Source organism: Ursus americanus, chromosome 11, assembly GCF_024610735.1.
Source record: "Ursus americanus isolate L20-20 chromosome 11, mUrsAme1.1.p, whole genome shotgun sequence".
In the NCBI taxonomy this organism is placed as follows: domain Eukaryota; kingdom Metazoa; phylum Chordata; class Mammalia; order Carnivora; family Ursidae; genus Ursus; species Ursus americanus.
The window spans coordinates 44,794,629-44,808,364 of NC_142137.1; the positions used below are offsets into that span (position 1 = coordinate 44,794,629).

General features: G+C 36.2%; 1 protein-coding gene across 4 annotated transcripts in view; it reads left to right on the forward strand.

Annotated features, from left to right (window-relative positions):
• AKAP7 (A-kinase anchoring protein 7) overlaps nucleotides 1-13,736 on the forward strand; it is a 134,460-nt gene that overhangs the window by 68,948 nt on the left and 51,776 nt on the right. For all 4 annotated transcript variants that reach the window (XM_087865495.1, XM_045805551.2, XM_087865493.1 and 1 more), the window contains exon 7: nucleotides 4,327-4,474. In XM_087865495.1, the coding sequence (XP_087721621.1) occupies nucleotides 4,327-4,474 (148 nt within the window). The remainder of the gene's footprint in view (nucleotides 1-4,326; nucleotides 4,475-13,736) is intronic.

Sequence of the window (13,736 nt, forward strand, 5' to 3'; positions counted from 1 at the left end):
ACTTCCTATTTTGTCTTTCAGTGTTATGTTGCATAATTGGTATGTCGGTTATATTGGGTAAAATTACAAATGTGAAGCCTTTGAAAATATACCCTGTCCCTGCTAGGTCCAAGGCAAAAATAATATTCAGGTTTAGTCCTAGGTAGTCACCAAGCACGTCCACAATTTCGGGGGTGCCACACCCTTTACATGGTTTGGTATGAGTTAGCCTACACATTGTTTCCCTACGTTGGAAGTAGTCCCAACTCTCTTAGCCTTTACAGGTCAAATGTTTCTGGCTTTAGCCACTTTTGTAATTTTCTTTGAGCTCTCCTAATGCGTTATACTTCCATTGATCTTTAAATGACAAGGTACCTTGGAAAGGGTCTGCCCTATGAAGAAAGGGAGCAGAGAATAATGTGGGGGGTCTAAAACATGAAACTAATGCTAACCCAGTCTTTTTAGCTTTAAGCCAGAACCTTTCAGGGTGTTATCTCTGGGACTATTTTGGCAACTCAGTGGATGCATTCAGAAAAAAGGAGCCTTGGAGTGCCTGGGTGGCTTAGTCGGGTAAGCGTCCAACTCTTGGTTTGGCTCAGGTTGTGATCTCAGGGTTGTGACATGGAGCCCTGCCTCAGGCTCCATGCTCAGTGGGGAGTCTGCTGGAGATTCTCTCTCCCTCTGCTTCTGCCCCTCCTGCTCATGCTCTTTCTCCCTCTCAAATAAATAAGTCTTTAAAAAAAAAAGAAAAGAAAAGAAAATAGGAGCCTTCTTAGCCTTACCCTGAATGATATCCAATTTTGATGTGCTCCTTTATTTTCTTAGAATAATAGTCCTTTCTTTTCTTATGAAAGAAAAATACCACCTGCTGTAGCTGGGTGGTGAGATCAATTCAGATACATTTTATTAGAAAAGATGTATATTGCTATGGGAAAAAGAGCCTGAAAAAAAAGAAGAAAATATATTGCCAAACAGAAAATTCCCTAGAGAACAAACATCATGTTAATATTATATATCAGACAAAACAGATTCTTATCTATTTCTAGATTCTTTATCACTGAAGATATTTTCTGTTCAGGGCATATAATTTCAGTGCCTCCTAAAACATGCTTTTTGAACCACCATTCTCTCTATAAATTATGATTTAAAGAATTAATTCTATTCTACTCTCTAATAAAAATTCATTCCTTAAAGACTCATGTTGGAAGTCATCTGTGAAGAATTCTTGTAAAAATGGTTGGTCCTTATTTTTTGCTAAAATTAAATAAGCCTAGTGAATTGTCACTGTTATGTTTCCCTTCTTTCTTACTTTAAAGAAGTAATGACATCTTACAAAACCGAAATGGAGATTATGGTGGCTGGCCAGCACTGGCACTGATGTCTTGAAAACCGAAGTTCTTTTTTTCCTGCGAAGTTATGACTAGTCTGCTTCTGCCTGGACTAAGGGAAAGACACCAGCCTGCCCTGCGTCCCCCCCACCAAACAGCACACATGCACACCCGAAAGAGCATTGAAAAGACAAACAAGAGTGGTCAGTTTCCATTTACTCAAAACCTTTTTAAAACGTTTCTGAAACCTTACTTCTACTGAAGTTATTCCTTAAAGTTCACTACTTATAGATATGTATGTTATATATAATTTTATAATATTAATGTTATAATAATATATAATTAACTCTTAATTATATATTATAATAATATTAATATATAAGAGCATTTATCATATAAATATGATAGCCTTTACTATATTTCACTGTTTTAAACACTTTTGTAAGTTCACTTATTTAGTCCATCTAACACCTTGAAGGAGGTTCCATTGTTAACCTCATTTTACGGACAAGGACGCTGAAGCACAACCACATCTTGAAAAGTAGCAGAGCTTCTTTGAGCTCATGCAGTTGGATTGCTCCTTGGCAGCATGCTCTCTGTCTCAGGGCTTCCTACTCCCCAAAGCAAAAGTTGTCCACTGGGTTTCACTCTTACTGATCTTCCAGCGAGCACCATTTGATGTTGTCAGCTACCCTTTTTTGAAACTTGATCTTCTGCATTTGTGACAATTATTTATTAACACACAGTTCCTTGTCACGCAGGGTGCTAGGCACTGGGGACAGTTCAGTGAATACAAATCAGACAAAATTCTTTTTCTGTGTGGAACATCCATGCTCATGGGGAGAGACAGACAATGACAGCCCATGAAACATCAACACAGTAAAGTAAATTTCACAGTGCGGTAGGAGGTGGTACGTACCATGGAAAAATGACCGTAAATATTTATAGAGAGGGAAGGGCAGAAAGGATTTGGGAGCGCATATTAAAGGGAGTGGTCAGGAGAAGTTCAATTAAGAAAGTAAAATTTGAGCAAAGATTGTAAGGAGGTGGGAGACCGGTCACAAGGCTATCTGGGGCAAGAACATTTCCGGGAAAGGAAACCAGCCTTAAACAGACTTTGAGGGGGGTTTGCACTGGTGTGCTCCAGGAAGGCATGGAGTAGAGGCTGAGGCTGGGGAAGGGTGAAGGGAGGAGTAAAAGACAAGGCCCAGAAAGTACTGAGCGGGCAGAGCAGGACCTTGTGGGCTGTTCTGGGGAAGGGGGCTCTTCCTTTGAGAGAAATGGGGAGCCTTTGGAAAGAATTTTGAGCAGAGGAGTGACCTGATGTGATGTATGTTTTTATACATAGGGCGGGAAAACAGGAGGCTATTAGGATAATCCAGGTGAAAGAAACTGGGGAAGCTTGGACAAAGGCAGCAAGGGAGTAGTGAAAATTAGTCACATGTTGACAGTAGAGCAAACTGGTTGGCTTGGACGAGACAATGAGAGGAAGAGGCGAGTTCAGGGTGACCCTAAGATTTCGGCCTGATCAGCTGGAATAGAGTCGCTCTTAACTTAGGTGGGAAAGTCTGTGAGTAGAGCAGCTCGGAAAGGTCAGCAGCTCAGTTTAGATACAGAACAAAAATGTACATCAACAAAAACATGTTAAATACAATATTAAAAATTAAGGGCAACTTAAACGTCTAACAATAAATAATTGGATGAATAAATTAATGATGCCCCCATACAGTGGAGTACTATGAAAACAAAAACATTAAAAATATTTTGCACATCTGTATATTATTTATTGACATATTAACTGAAAAAAAAGCTGATTGCTAAATAGTACTCATGGCTCAACCACATTCCTGTAAAAAAGAAAAGAGTACTTTGTTTTGCATAGGAAAAAGAAAATACATAACAAAACGGTAGTAGTTGCTGTGTGGGGCAATTTAATTTTAATTTGTTTTTATATCTTTTTAAAATTTGTGTCAAAACTTTTTGCAAATAAAAAGGGAAAATATATATTCTAACTACAATTTATCTTTTTTTTTTTTAGATTCTTCATATTTTCTTTTTCTTTTTTTTAAGATTTTATTTTTTAAGTAAACGCTACACCCAGTATGGGGCTTGAACTCACAACCCCCAGATCAAGAGTTGCACGCTCCACTGACTGAGCCAGTTAGACGCTAGATTCCTCATATTTTCTAAATTTTAAAAAACAACAAGTATTGCGAGGGTAAAATTTTTGGAAGTTTTAAACTAAAAGGAAAAGTTCACACATGGTCAGCCAGTAAACTTGCCCCATATAGTATTGTATCTTCATCTTATGGACTGTGTTTTGGGACTGCGAGGCTGGGTGCAGGACCATTGCATAGGAAGGTGGGGGAGACGTTCATTTCCATGTTTTGGGAAACTACAGAGGTAGCAAGGTTTTCCACTGTTGTTTTTCACCACTCAGCCCTCTTCCTGCTGAGAAAGATACTGAGAATAAGAAGAGGCAAGTAGAGAAGGACTTGGAAGATCCACTGACCCTCTCCTCCAATTCAAATAACCTTGAACTGTCTTCAAGTAATTCTTAAAGAAGGAGTTTAAAAATTGCATCCATCTTATTAAAACATTTTATACATTATAAAATGTTAAGATCTATATCACTTTAAAAAAATTCATCCATTTCTCCATTGTTGTTGGAGATGATTACTTTTTTTGGTACCTCAAACTTCAACTTGATATACTTTATTATTTCAGAAGCTTAAAGTATATGAAGTTCTAAATGCTGCCAAATTTAAACACAACACTCTAATGATTTTTTTTTTAATTTTTATTTATTTATTTATTTTTTGTGATACAACTCATCCTAGACAGGGAGCCTTTAAAAACAGCTTTACAACCATTTTGTGGTATCTATTCTCAAATGCTGGTAGGCAGAACTGAACTGTATATCAAAGTGTAGTAACAGGTTCTAAGAAAGTGATATAAATATGAACTGTCTGTCTCGGTGGAATGATTGAGTGATGTGATTTTGTTGTGTCATTTCAAGGGAGTGAAAAAAATAGACCCTGAATTCTATGAAAAATTTATCAGTCACATATTTGGAGAAGAAATGGTACATCGCATAGATCTTTGCTCCATGCTAAAGAAAAAACAAAGTAATGGTTATTATCACTGTGAGTCTTCAATTGTGATTGGTGAGTACCATTTAAAGATTACTTATCTTTAGTTTTTATTTCTTTAGCATCGTATCTTTTGGCAGATATTTAGGGCTAGTTGTATATATTTTTCTCAATGATATACTTTTGTAAATATTTTATTTTGGCAATAATACATTAGAAATTGTATAGAACATATTTACTACTCATATCTATCAGTCAAGATTTTAGTACCTATGGTTTTTATACTTTTGCACTTTAAATATAATTATAATGAAGTCTTGAAACGTTGATTCAAAATTCAATCCAGTTTAATTTTATTTCATGAATATGAAGAAAACATCTTCTCCAGTGAAGGTCTATATGCACACACCATTCCACACCAGGCTTGCTGCTTTTAACTAGGAATTAGGAATAGAATATTCCAGGCCAAAAAGTTTCATTCTGGGAAGATAAAGTTTAGGTGGCCTGGAAAGATTGAAAACTTGTCCTTCAATTTCTTCCCCAAAGGAAACATGAGTTTTGGGGAAACAAAGATTCAGACACAAATGCTTCTATCATCTTCTCAGGAAGATGGCATATGATTGAGACAGACTCACACACAATTATGTTTCCAAGTGGAAAGTGTATACTTCAAATGAAGATTTTGTTAAAACCAGAACAGGGCTATTCTGCAGTATGAATGTATTCAAAAGAAGCTGACCTCTTGTGATGCAAATGTGCTATTTCAAACCCAGGCATTATTCTTATAAAATTGTGAACTTCAAAAAAATTTAAAAAATAAAATTGTGAACTTCAAGACAACCTGATTTGTATACTTCTGAAGTAACAAAGAAGAAGTAATCAAAGAAGATAAATACCTGTATTTTAAATATTTCAAGATCTTCAAACAAGATAATTCCTGTCCATATCAGCTTGAAGAAAACCTGTGGAAGTATACATCCTAAAAGAATCTTAATACAGAAGTTTATTGATGCATTAAAGAAAATGTTCCAGAGACACAATTTTATTTCCAAATTCTCACTAGACATTTTCAGAGAAGTCATCATTTTACCTTCCCAAGGTCTTAGCTATCTTAAACAGAAGATACTCCCCTATGTCATCTGAATTTGTATTCTGAAACATTTCACGGCTATTTTAAGGAACATTTTTGTGTTTTCAGAATCTTCCATCGGAGTTTTGATAAGGGCCAAACACTTCCATTTAGGTTAATAGCAAAGGGCAAACTTAAGACTTTCTTGTATAACACAGATGTTGGCTAGCTTTCTGTATGTTCTCTGTGTACTTACGTCAGGCCAATGTTGAAGGAGAACTCCGTGCCCTTCCTTGCCTCTCCTGATCCTGTTTAAAGAACAAAAAAATAAAAAAACCCGAACAATGTGTAGATTTTCCCAAAGATATTGTGGGATTGACATCATACAGCTTATAGCATGTGTCACCTACATTGCCGTTAGACAGCTCTGTTCAGCTCACCCCAAATCACGATGCATCAACCCGTAAATTTTCTATTTTATTGCTCTTTTCAGCTTTGTCTTTAAAATTCCCCTTATTCTAGGCAATATCTCCAGATTTTCCCCTCAGGCTTCTTTATCTCTTATCTTTTCTAACTCAGAGCAATTTAGCTTCTTTTAAACTCCACCAATTTTGTATCCCCATACTGATCATTTAACATTTTAAAAACTGGTTTTTGCCTATTACAGATGCTCTACTTTTTCTGTCACATTTTGTGTTGCCAAAATGTGCTTTAAAATCATATTTGCATCGAAAATGATAATTATTGTGTTATAATTAACCAATTTTAATACACACCTGAATTCCTTTATTTACTATGGATAGTTACTGATTTTCTCAATCTTATTTTTACCTGAGTTTTTTAACAGAATATTTAGGAAGATTCAGGACACTTTCTTTGTGAGTTTCATTTCTTGATCAGATTTAATTGACTTCTTTTTGATTTGATCCTTACTCAAATTTAAAGTCTGTTTCCTATGCCTTGAAACAGTATTTTATTATATTAATAATGTATTATATTAATAGAGTGGAACAGATTTCCATTCTTAAGATATTTTGCATTCAGAAGTCTAGGGTAGAAGTGGGTTCAAAGACTCTGGGAGTTGTTTATAAAACTTTGTAGGTACATAAGTGAATTTTTCTGGGGAGGGAATTCATTAGATTTGCATTATTTCCAATGTCTTAATTTGTTAGTAGTGAATTCTTGGAATTCTTTTCAGCTGTCTCAATTATGCCATTTAGGGCATCTTAGTATTATTATTAGTATTATTTTAAAAATATCAATGACTTTATGTTCATCTCCAAGATTTCTAATTGGTTTTTTTTCATATTTTCCTATTCTGTTTTTTGCTTCATGGATGTTATTCCTTCATTTATCTCTTTGAGGATTTCAATATAATTAATTATTAATGTTCTTTTCATATATTTAAAAATATTTTATTTCATTTTTCTTTTTTAAAATAAATTTGGTGTGTAATATTGTATAAATTTAAGGAGTACAAGGTGTTACTTTGATACATTTATATGTTGTGATATGATTGCCGATGTAGCGATATTTATCATGTTACATTAATTATAGTACAATATTTTTGTCTATATTCATTATACTGTAAATTAGATCTCTATGGCTTATTTACTACTTGTAAGTTTGTACGCTTTCAAACACCATTGCTCTTACCCCCCTATGGCCCAGTTTTCTGGTGACCACCATTTTATTGCTTTTTACAGGTTTAACTCTTAGATTCCACCTGTAAGTGGCATCATACAGTACTCATTTTTCTCTGACTCATCTTGCTTCACATTATGTGCTCAATGTCCATCCATGTTGTCACAGGCAGGAAGCTATTCTCCCTTCTCATGGCTGAATAGTATTCCATTGTGTATATGTACCATTCATCCATTGATGGGCATTTGGGCTATTTTCATATTTTGGCTATTGTGAATAATACTGTGATAAACATGGGAGTTCATATATCTTTCTTTGGGTTTATACCCAGTAGTAGAACTACTAGATTGTATAGTATTTCTGTTTTTAATTTTTGGGGGAACCTCCATACTCTTTCATATAGTCGTTGGACCAACTTACATTCCCACCAGAAGTGTGTAAGGGTTCCATTTTCACCATATCTTTGCTAGCATTTGTTGCCTCTTGTCTTTTCGATGATAGCCATTCTGACAAGCATGAGGTGATATAGCATTGTGGTTTTGATTTGATTGATGTCCCTGATGATTAGTGACATTGAGCGTCTTTTCATGTATCTGTCGGCCATTTTGAACAAAAAAAAAAATCTGATTTAAAAGTAGGTAGAAGAGCTAAAGAGGCATTTTTCCAAACAGGACTTTTCATATTTTTAAAATCTCTAGTTCCTTGGGTATGAATTCTTCTAGCTGTTGGATCTTTTGTGGCACTTCTTTTCCTCTGGTGCTTTTTAGGTTTTTGAGAGCTCATTGTGTTGTACTTGTGTGGTTTGGCAGATGTCTCAGCCCTAGTCCCAAGGGGAACACTGCTTTGAGCTGGGTTAGGAGCTGGCAACAGCAAACCATTCTTGTCCATAAGAAGTTAGAATCTATTCTTTTTATGTCTTTTATCAATTTGTGAGGGTTTTGTTTGTTTTGTTTTATTTTGTTTTTTATAGTAAAGACAATTAGCCCTTTGCTATATTGGCTCAAGTATTTTCCAGGTTTTATTTTACATTTAATTTTGGTCACAAGACATTTTTCACAATAAATGCTTTTAAGTTTTGTTAAATTATAGATGAAAAATTCTTTTGTGATTTCTTTAATTATTATAGTTAGAGTCATCTCCAAATAAAAGATTTGATACATATTCATTTATATTTTCTCCCAGTTTTTTTTTCTTGTTGCTTTTGCATTTAAACTTTTAACCTACCTGATATGATCATTAATATATGTACTCAGACCCAGAGGATTAATAGAGAAATCTGGTTACTAAAAGTGAGTGTGAAGTAGAGATTTAGGAATGTGTTTTTATAATATTTTTTATACCCCAATTCTGTGTTCCAGAGATCATAAATTAGCAGCCTTTCATTTTGTATTTTGCTGGCACAGAGTTTTGTTTTTTGGTTTTTTTCCTAATTTTAATAACTTGCCAACATTGGGGTAATTTTATGTAAAAAATCTGGGTTCCCGCTGGCTCCCGAACAACCAGAAAATGTGACACTGGGTCTACATTCTTGCATGGTAACGATTTTCTGGATGGGGTAGTTGGCACACTGACCTTAGAAGTAGCTGCCCTTCTCATCCCCCTTATTCTGTTGTTCTTACCATAAATTTGCTGAACATGTTCACACTACGTGCTTGGTTCCCGAAGGCATCTGAATTTGGATTTCCCTGCCAGTCACTGTGCTGCTTTACATTTCCATGCTGAACATTTTCCTCCTGTCTTCAACCATCATCTACCTCTATGTGAGTGTTAGGAGAGTTTGATAGGATGTGGAGGCAACATTCATGTTTTCAGATATAAGAAAAGGCTCTACATCTTAGTTCTGTCATAGTCCAAACTTTGGGTGATAGTATGCCTACTTAATATTGGGCTGCAACTCCTTACAAACCTAACTGCAATGATCAGCTAAAATCAAATCCAAAAAGAAAAAAAAAGGTAAAAAACCAGTGTTTCCTGGTGAAACTAGGCATGAAATATGGCTCAGATATCCTGGAGTGGTGGAAGCTGTTCTCAGTAAGCTACTTCCTGGAGTTGGATGAATTAACTTTTCTCAGGCAGCTTAGGGAAGGTAATTGACTAAATGACAACCTTTGTAAGATTGATGAGCAATTTAATGCTTGCAAAGACTAGTTTACTTTCGGCTGTCAGACATATCTTAGAGAAGGCAGTGGGGAATTTGGAAAGGTCTAGAGGTATTTTTTTGTTTTTTGCAGGCCAGCATATTTCTTTATAATTTTTGCAAATATAGGCGGAAACCATAATTTTCTAGGAACCTCAACTATTTTTTGATTTAATAATAATTATTCATCATTAATTTAATGAATGTTATGAAGTATGTACAATGTATATATGCCTCTCTTCGGTATCATGCGATACAGAGAAGTATAAGACATAGTCCTTAAGAGTGTAGTCACTGGGCAATGAGAAATGGAGAAGAAGGAGGAATAGATGAACTGGAGTTTGCCCATAACAATAGTGGGCTTTGTTAGGATGCAGGGGAAGAAGCTTATGATTTTACCTTCTAGGAGAGTGTGGGGTAAGGAGTGGCAGAGCTCAGAAGAATAGGATGAGACTCAGTAGGCAGGTGGAGAGCAGGGAAGCGACACCTTCCAGGAGCAGCAGATCGGATTTAGGGGGAGAGAAGCAGGCTGGAGGTAATATTAGTAATAGGGGGCACACTACAAAGACCGTAATGACTGAACCTACAGTCTAGTTAGCTGAGGAAGGGATGGCAGGGAGCTTGCTAGGTTTGTGTCTATGAGGAGTAGGTGAAGGAGTAGGAAAGGAGATGCACGCAGTCACACATCCTGAGGCAGTGGGTATGTAATAAAAAGGACTGAGTGGATAGATGTGGGATAAAAGAGGGTGAAGTTTAATACTTCACATAATAACACAGAATTGGATCCCGAAGATATGACTTTGAATTAGTTTCAGTCTATGGCACAGAGGCAATGAAGGGGTTAGGATTGGGCCAACTGTTGGCTCAAAGAGAAGCACATAAGTGTGCACAGATAGGGTTATAGGAGAGGAAAAGGGTCATGGTTAGGTAAATTAGAGTTGATGCAGCTGTAGTCAATTCAGTCTGTATCCAGTGCCCAACAGGTCAGAACAGAGAGATACCAGACTCAGACTTTATGGGATGAAACACTATGAGAATTCTCAGTGACGTGAGTCAGTGAATTTATTCTATGCAAATGTGCCTTTTTTGAGAGGCACCTTTTAGAGACCTGGACAGCTTAGACAATCCTGTCAGTCTTAAAAGGTTTGACTTGGTCTACAGAGGGATTTCGAGTAGTTGTTTCTAGGTGGTGGTTCAGCCAGAAAAGAGTTTTTGGGGTCCATCTGGGGAAACCATCAATTCTGAGTTTGGTGCCTAATCTTCAGTGCTCCTTTCCCCTTTGAGACCAGGACAGAGCTTCCAGTGTACTGAGTATGTAGGCATGAGGATCTTCTTTATGCAAGATAATACTGTCAATGTAATTCATCCCTTGGTTGTTGCAGTGGAATAGGTTGGAGGGAGAAGGAAATCAACAATTTTTCTTCCTTGGGTGAAATCCATAACTAGAATAAAAATCTTAGAGCTTTCTAGAATTCTTAATCTGAAACTTAGATCAGTGATAAATAACAAATTTCTAAAATGTTTAATTTGAAAATATTTGTTTTGCTCAAATGACATATGTTCTCTTGAAGGTCCATTTTGTGGGAAGGGGTATTGGGAATAGATATGTGTTCGAATGTTTATTTTTCTCATGTGAACTTTTTGCTGTAGAAAAATGTGCTTCACTGTGCTTATCTAAGAATGATTTAATATCCTAATAATTTGCAGGGCTACACTTCCATTGGGTTTTAAGTTCTTTTTTTTTTTTTTAAGATTTATTTATTTGAGAGGGAGAGCAAGCGAGTGTGCTGAGAGGGGCAGAGGCAGAGGGAGAGAGAGAATCTCAAGCAGACTCCCTGCTGAGTGTGGAGCCTGACATGGGGCTCGGTCTCACGCCCCTGAAATCATGACCTGAGCTGAAATCAAGAGTCAGATGCCTAACCAACTGAGCCATGCAGGCACCCCTGGATTTTAAATTCTGTTAAAACAGACCTTAGTTTACTAGTTCTCAAAGTTTGATCCATGGATACCTGGTGGTCCCCAAGATACTTAAATTCTATGAGGGCAAAACTATTTTTATGATGATGCCAAGATATTTGTCTTTTCCACTGCATTAACATTTATACTAATAGTGCAAAAGCAATGGTGTGTGTGGCCAGTATGTGTCAAGGCAGTTGCAATTAAAAACATTTTTTTTAAAAAGCCAATTTCATGTAAAAATGTTCTTGCTGAGTAGTAAAATCTATCAATGGTATTTGATTTGTCTCTGTATGTGTCTTTTGTAGTATTTTGTTAATGGAAATGAGAAGGGTGCATAAAGCACTTCTGCATCTAGAAGCAGGAAGAAAAGCACTTGTGTCATTGTTTAAGCTACAAGCTAAAGTAGCCACTTTCTTTTCTGGAATGTCATTTTTTTCTTGAAAAATGACTTGCAAGCTATCATTTTCACGTTTGGGCATTTGGCTGGCATTTTCTTTAAAATACACTTGTCACAAGGGGCATCTGACATTATTTACTACTAATGATAAAATTCAAGCTTTCGGGCAAAAATAAGAATTTTGAAAAACTCTAATTTGTTGCCTTGAGTTTGACAGTTGCCTAAAACTTGAAGACTTTTTCCTACTTTTTATTATGGAAAATTTCATAAACAAAATTAGATAGCACAGAGTACAAAAACGAACTCCATTTTCACAGGTTTTTTCCCTTCTGTCACACTACTTTTATTTTACTGAGGTACAACTTATATACAAAACCGTACATGTTTAAAGTGTATAATTCGATGAGTTTTTAGCATATACATACAACTGTGAAACCATTACCACCATCAAGATCCAGAATATTTCCATCACCCCCAGAAGTTTACTACTTCCCCTTGGTAATCTATGAGTGATATTAATGATTGCTCCAGTGTGGTTTTGTTTTTGTTTTAAGTAGGCTCCACGCCCAGCATGGGGCAAAACACGGGGCTTGAACTCACAATCTTGAGATCAAGACCTGAGCCAAGATCAAGAGTCAGATGCTCAACTGACTGAGCCACCCTGGTGCCCCTAATATGGTTTTTTTTTTTTTTTTGATGTTTTGTAAAGAAGGGTGTCAAAATATGGAAGATCTGCATAACTCCATATTTTTTAAATGACCAGTGTGTTACAAAGACATGGATAGATAAAAGCTCCATTGAAAGTTCAAGATACCAAAAGATCTGAGTATAAAGAGTAAGAAAAGTTCAAAGTTTTAAGATTTCACATTGCAGCGAAACTTTAAGAAACTACAACTTGTTGTGTTTGGGTATAATATCAAAGAATATCCATGATTATCTGAAAAGGCTCTCATTCTCCCCCCCACTTTTAAAAATTTGTATCTGTGTGAGGCTGGATTTTCCTTAGGCTGCAAATGAAGCCATATATTGCAACAGATTGAATGCAGAATCAGACAAGAGGATAAAGTGATCTTTGATTATTCTAGACATTAAAGAAAATTGCAAAAATATAAAGTAATGCCATTCTTCTCACTATAAAAACTTTTAATTAAAATATAGTTGTTTCTCATAAAAATGTTCTTAATGGTTGGGGCGCCTGGGTGGCTCAGTTGTTAAGCATCTGCCTTCGGCTCAGGGCATGATCCCGGAGCCCTGGGATTGAGCCCCACGTCAGGCTCCTCTGCTGGGAGCCTGCTTCTCCCTCTCCTACTCCCCCTGCTTGTGTTCCCTCTCTTGCTGGCCGTCTCTCTCTCTGTCATATGAATAAATAAAATCTTTAAAAGTTCTTAATGGTAATATTTTATTACTTATCATAATGGGTTTATGATATTTTGAAATGAATTAATAAATTTTCAGAAAATTCTGTTTTAATTTTGAATGTAGTAAATATTGATAAATAATAGCCTACATAAGCCAAAGCTCTTTGAGTGGAAAGGAAGATGGGGAGATTATTAGTAATTTTCAAGAGTGTAAAGTGGTCCTGAAGCCAAAATATTTACAAATTGCTGCTTCAGTTCATGGTTCAAGAAAACCATGAAAAGATTTAATCCTCAGACAACTCTCCAAGCTTGATTTGTATATATATAAATTACACACATATATATATACATATACACAGAGAGAGAGAGAGATAGTGCATGCAAGCATGAACAGGGGTGGGGGGTGGGGAGGGAGAGAGAGAGAGAGAATCTCAAGCAGACTCCACGCTCAGTGCAGGTGGAGCCTGACACGGAGCTTGATCTCATGACCCTGAGATCATAACCTGAGCCAAAATCAAGAGCTGGGCACTTAATGGACTGAGCCACCAGGCGCCCCTCTCCAAACTTAATTTTGATCAGTATCTCCAGCCTTTTCTTCCACAAATTAATTTTGATGGCTGCACAGTTATCTAGCTTTTTCTCCATCCCTCTTTAATTTCCAATTAAGCTTTCTGTGGTAAAAATGTAAGAAGTGGAGAAATACCCCAGATTGACAGTAGCATATATATACGAATGACTCATTTAAAAATCATTATTATGTGAAATTGATATTC